This window comes from Cebus imitator, unplaced genomic scaffold, assembly GCF_001604975.1.
Source record: "Cebus imitator isolate Cc_AM_T3 unplaced genomic scaffold, Cebus_imitator-1.0 Scaffold7, whole genome shotgun sequence".
NCBI lineage: Eukaryota > Metazoa > Chordata > Mammalia > Primates > Cebidae > Cebus > Cebus imitator.
Genome location: NW_016107322.1, coordinates 2,999,696 through 3,005,975, shown reverse-complemented (window position 1 = coordinate 3,005,975; position 6,280 = coordinate 2,999,696). Strand labels below are relative to the sequence as shown.

The 6,280-nt window shown below is 33.7% G+C and overlaps 1 protein-coding gene across 1 annotated transcript; it reads right to left on the bottom strand.

The window, feature by feature from the left end:
- Window positions 1–742: 742 nt before the first annotated feature.
- Window positions 743–1,620, bottom strand: LOC108311886 (uncharacterized protein C3orf14). The gene has a single exon (XM_017539526.2). It carries the CDS (start codon window positions 1,377–1,379, stop codon window positions 999–1,001), a length of 381 nt encoding a protein of 126 aa, XP_017395015.1. The 5' UTR covers window positions 1,380–1,620; the 3' UTR covers window positions 743–998.
- Window positions 1,621–6,280: the final 4,660 nt, after the last annotated feature.

Genomic DNA, 6,280 nt, shown 5'->3' with positions numbered 1-6,280 from the left:
CTAGGGTTTTCTTTGTAGCACTGTGAAAATTGACTAGTACATCTCTCTTGGGGAACAGGAATTCTACTTTCTATAACATTATTTTGGGAGAAATCAGGATGACAAACATGAAGATGAGAGAAGGTCAGAAAGACCTTACTTCCAAGGTCCTTCCAATCTCCTTCAGTTCAAAGTACTCAGCATGTCAAAGTGGCATACTTTAGGGTTGTCATGTTCTGAACCCCAACATTACTTGTATACATTAACAAATAAATAATTGATAAACAATGAATTGGTAAACGTTACATTTTGAATAAATGTACTCATTGGATAAAACATAACTAACCATGTGGATTTCTCTGTGTGTCCCTCATGTCTTATGTTGTGAATGCAGGAATTGGCCATAAATAAATGTGCCATGGCGGTTGAAATAAAACATCAGTAGATTATAGCTTTCTATAACTTTGTGCATTAAACTAATTTCCACAACCTCTAAATTTAACTATTTTATCTGGACAGAAAATCAAAATGAATTTGACACAACATTTGGAAGTAAATAAGGCAAGAAGCATTTCTTAATTTTTGCATTTTTACACATTAAAGGTAGAAAAAACAATGATTACTCTTTCTACTCAAAATGGAGACATCCTATAGTCCTATGAAATTTTTCACATCTCTATAATTGTTAATATTAGTTGACTTTATTTAGACATAATCAACTCTCCTTTGTTCAGGTAAAAATTCTCAGTAGAAATATCTATTTTTTTTTTTTTTTTTTTTTTTTTTTTAATAAAGAGTCCACTTTTTAATATTAGTGTTTAACACATTCGGGACCTTGAAATGGTAATAGGTGACAACATGAGGCTTGCCAGTAAATTCTCGTATCTTCACTGTCACTTAGGACATAATGGAGAATATGAACATATTTAATTGCTAAATTTCCTGCAATTACCTACATACTCCTTAACACCCAGCTGTATTAAACAGGCTTTTCGAAATACCAAGGGAAGAAGTTATCGCTATGCCTCATTTTGAATGGTATTTTCTGCTTCATTTTGATTTTCAACAGCAAAAGGATATGGTGCTTTTCCTAAAAGAAACCGTTCCCATTTGGGAATATATTCTTCTACTGATGCCCAGTAACGAGTCTCAAGAGAAACCACCTCAGGCCGTGGAATTGGGTGAATCCTGGTCTGCAGTGACTTTTCTGCTGCTTCTATATCCTTTAAAAGACTAAGATTCCTTTTAAAAGCAGTCTCAACTGTTTGGAGCTGAGATGCCTTTTCTGTGTGTTGATTGCCCAATTTATTCTCCATTTGTTGAAGTAACATTAATCTTTGTGATACTATTTCTTCATGTCTTTTAGAAAGGCGAATTTCTTGAGCAAACAAGGAAGTCATCCTTAATCAAAGCTTGGCTAACTGGACCGATACAGACAGAGGTCTAGTGAAATGCGCTGAAGGCCTCCAACCTGCAGACAAATCATCTGGTTGGGCTTAAAGGCTGAAGGTGCTTGCCCGCTAACATCACCGCAGGCCAATCGTCGTCGCCTTCCTCTCGGTTTCCTTTTGCTACGAGGCCGCAGCGCCAAGGGAATTCCGGAAAGTCGGTTCATGGTAACTTTTCTGTGAGGCCCGCCATCAGCACCGCGGTCCGACTCCACTCACCGAGCCCGCCTATTTATTTCTGTTAGCATTTTTTTTTTTCCCCAAAATTTTACCAGAGGGAATTTAGAAGGCTAATATCTGGTTGAAAACAAAAAACAAAAAACAAAAAACCGGCACCAGTACCTGTCTTGGCACAGTTGTGTCCATTACAGTGTGAGCCATGAAATAATATTTTGACCTATTTACTACTATAATTCCCTTCAGAATCCACCAGTAAAAAAGAATCGAGTGCCCTGTTTTCTCAGGAATTTGAGTTTGGTGGAACTCATGTGTCTGTACTCATCCTCTCATGCTAAAGAAGTAATTACAAGTGTTCAAGCAAAATCCATAAATCATGATGTGGTGAGAACTGTGGTTTCCTTTGATGTCCTCCTTAAGTGAATGCAATCTATGTGGCAGTTGATATCCCCAAACTGTTCTTGCAAATGGTTATTACATTTGAACTTAGAAGCAATTTGTATTCTCTGATGGGCTTTTGTCTTTGAATTGTCCTTCCCCTTATAATCCAAATGGAATGTCAATGTTGAACCTTTTGTTCAGTTACATTCAGGAAAAGAAAGAAAAATGATTATATATTTTATAGTGCTAAGGCACTGCATTTCAAGAATAATTGCACACACAGAAACACACACTGCACATGTTTGAGCAGGTAGACTGTACATAAATCAGTTTTAGACTCTTTAGTCTTGCATTTTGCTTAGTTTGCTGTCCAATATTAACTTTTTCTGCTTCTGGCCTTTTTTTATATCTACTTATTTCTCCTATTTCTTTTTCATGTCTCTAAGCATATAGTTCTGAACAAAAACTAAAAATAAGTAAGAGAAAATGAATTTATGAGAGATAACACAGTTTAGTTAGAGGCGCTATAGCTTATGTGAACTATAAAGTAAAGCAAGCTTGTGCTCAAAACCCAGCTCTGTGATTCAGTAGATGCATGAGCCTGCCATTCAAAATCACAATACATGTAAACTATTATTATTTGTGTATTAAATGAACAATTGAACATTTGTTTAAAGATTTTCTGGGTGGAACAATGTAAGGTCTGGTTAATTAGAAGAGATAGAAAAACTGCATGTTGGAGATTGTTTGCATGTATCATTTACCATTCCTGACAAACAAATCATCTGGCATAAATATTTTCATAAGAAAATCCTTTCTTCCTTTTGCGGAAGTATTAAATATGTATTTTTAATGTATTTCACTTAACTGATGTAAGCTTTTTGCTAAAATAAGCTTATAAAGTATATCAGTAATCTCCTGCTCTTTTTAAGCTCAAACATTCATGCTGAGGTAAAAATAAATATATAATATTAAACAGTTTGCTTCAATATTTTTCATAGTTAGATCACTTAAAAATACACCATGAACCTCATTTCTCAACCGTAAGTCACACCTTCCATATGCTGTGCCTGTTCCTTAAACTCTTCCTTTGAATTTATGCTTCATCACTAAGGCTAAAGAATAAAGTTTCAAATTGATAATTTCTCAGAGATTTGTACCTTAACTACAGAAACACAAGTGATAAAATCATTGTTAAAAGGAATGAAACAATAATGAAAATCATAACTATAGGAACATATTACAGGTATTTTCTAGGCATCATATTATGCTTTTTGTACATTGTCTTATTTAATCAATAGCCAATAAATTGTCTAATGATCACCATATTACAGATCAGAAAAAGGAAAGGCAGATTATGTTCAATGATTTTCTGGCAGTCATATAGGAAATTATAGCAAAGCTGGGACATAAATTCATGCTTTCTTTGTTATGTGTTTGTGAATTGATACTTGATATGGTTCCTGACACTTAAAATCTATTACTTTCTGGTCCAACTACAATAATACATAATAGGAGCCCCAAACACAGATGTTTAATCAGTTACTGGTATTATCAGGAGGCAGCTACATAAGTAAATATTCAGGACAGGGCAATCTAGGTATTTAGGAGGAAGAATGAATATGGAAAAAAAAATAGAAGAATAAGCAAGCAGTTAAGATGTAGAGGTCATAGGAAGAAGAAAACAGATTTCAAGCACAATATATATAAAAAATTTTTAAACATGTGCAATTTATACAACTTACCATTGTGTCCTATTTTATACACAAGAACAAATTGCAAAGTCATCAAAGATTTATTGACCCTACCAGTGGATTATATAAGTAAGAAGTAAGACCCACTCTCCAAAATTTAGATAAAATTTTATAGAATTGCTTTAACATTGTTCTTGTTTGCTGAGAAGGTAATAATGCTAAAAAATAAAATAAAATCATGGAACCATGCTAAAAATTATGATAAAAATTCAAATAATAACTTTGAAATCTTCATCCATTGGTTATAACTTACTATAGGCAAAACACCTGTTATGCTGTGAAAAGTGTTAATGAAGTTTATTAAATTAGGAAGGAAATAAAATAATTATTTAAAAATATAATCACATAAAACATTCAAAATTATTTTGCTTGTATAAAAATAACTGGTAATTAACTACACATCAGCAATTATTTGCTAAGCAATGGTTACCTCCGTCTCTATAAAAATTAATTATTCTTCAAAATGCTTAAAATATTCCGACAGAGAAATTATCATCAGCATATTCTAGATATTTCCTAAAATGAAATTTGCCTAGAATTTTTTAATACTTTTTTATACTTTCTATTACTGATAAGTTTTTAAAACATCAGGATGAAAAAGAGGACCAGCAAGTTAACCACCCCAGGGTGTTATTCATTACCTTTGACTCCTCTGGCCACGTTAATCTCACTCAGGTTTTATACAAGAATGATTAATTCCCAGAAACATATTTAGGAAAACCATAACCATACTTAAGCTATAATGCCCTACAACGCTTGATTTATTTGACTTCTTGATTTGCTCTACAGATAAAATTGTTAAACACCGACATGGTATTTGGTAAGATATTGTAATTATATGTGTTTTGGAAATAAGGATTTTTAGATTGGGATTCATTCATTCCCAAGTGGATGTTGGTTAACCATCTTCCATACTTCAGAAGAAATTCGAAGCCTGTATATCCTTAGTGCAGCTTACTCTAGACACATTAGAAAAGACAACTCATTTACAATGTTATATATATTTTGTAGCATTTGTATTAATAATAAACTAAAGAGCCTAATGAAACAGTACTCTACTAGGAATCCTACATACTTAAGTATTGAAAATTAAATCCTCAGTAGTATAATTAAGAAATGTATAGCCAAGAAATAAAAATAAAAGTAATAAGATGATTACTACCCTCAACTCTGTAACTTCTATGTCACAGTGAGCAAGTAATGTAAATATTCAGAACTTATTTTATGTTTCATAATATATGAATTATAATACTTATTTACCTTAATTTATGGCTGATTTTTTTTTACCCACAGAATTTCTACTTAGGCAGTTTATGTGAAATGATGAATTTATTTATTAAATAAATATTGTACAATGTGCTGGAGAGATAAAGACAAATAAGACCCAATCCTGCCCTCAAAGAATTTCTTCAAGTTACCCTTAAGACTCATAGCGTTTAATGAAAAAATAAAGAGAGTAAATTACTATATCATGTGCTTAAAGGAGCAATGGAGAATACCATGGAAAGATTTTAGAGAACATAAGAGAAGTACCTAAACATTGGCTTCAACTATATACCTAGGGAATGATGGCTCTGCGATATACAACTGAAGCCTAGATCTTGTTTGTTTGTTTGTTTCCTCGCTGAAAACCTGAATATCCAACTTCTTCCTATATCTGTTTTTTAGATTTCTCACAGCCATCTCAAATGAACGGGTCTATAATTGACCTAATCTTTCCTCCCAACAACTACACTTAGTGGCTTCTCTCGTTTTTCTTGTCACTGTAAATAGGATTCACATTCAGACAGGTATTCAATTTCTTGTCTAGTTATCCAACTGCTTTCAGAGCCAGTCTTTATTTGACCTTCTTAATTTTAGCCACATTGGTTTTCCTTTACTCTCATGTGCTCTTCCTCACCACACTTCTCCCTCTCATTCCATGCCCTCCTAGGGTAAAGGTTTCATTTACTATAATGAGGCATAGTGGAGTGGTGTCAGAGTTTGGAAGGGTTTAATAAAGACAAAGTAGAAGCTGTCAGTGCAGAAGAAGAGGTTAAAAGTACTACTTGCAGAAAAAGATCCGCGTTGAGAAAAATTAAACGGAACTTGTAATACTAAGAGGCTGTAATATGCTTTTTAGGATGACATCATGGAAGTTTGAGATGGAGAATGGCACTTTTAGGGCACTTGCCTTCCTCCTAGTCTTCACATTTAAGTAAGTCAAAAACTGATAGTATTTCTCTGCAATGTTTCTGTATCAGCTTCTTTGGTTGCACTCTTAAATTAGCTATCATGGTTCCAACGCTTTACCATTCCTTTCTTTAAAAAAGTATCTATATTTCTCTGTTTCCCTTTCTCTCTCTCTCTGTCTCTCTCTCTCTGTCTCTCTCTCTCTCTCTCTCTCTCTCTGTGTGTGTGTGTGTGTGCGTGCGTGTGTGTGTGTGTGAAAATACTTCTTTACTTTTGCTTTCTACAAGATGCTCAGGGTTACTTTGCGTCTTTCTTGTCCCTGAAACTACCATCTCTTCATGAACCTGGTTTTCTTGTTAGAGGGTGGTA

Bases quoted from the DNA above. Each gene is read 5' to 3' on its own strand.
- LOC108311886 (XM_017539526.2), bottom strand. From the start codon at position 1,379: ATGACTTCCTTGTTTGCTCAAGAAATTCGCCTTTCTAAAAGACATGAA.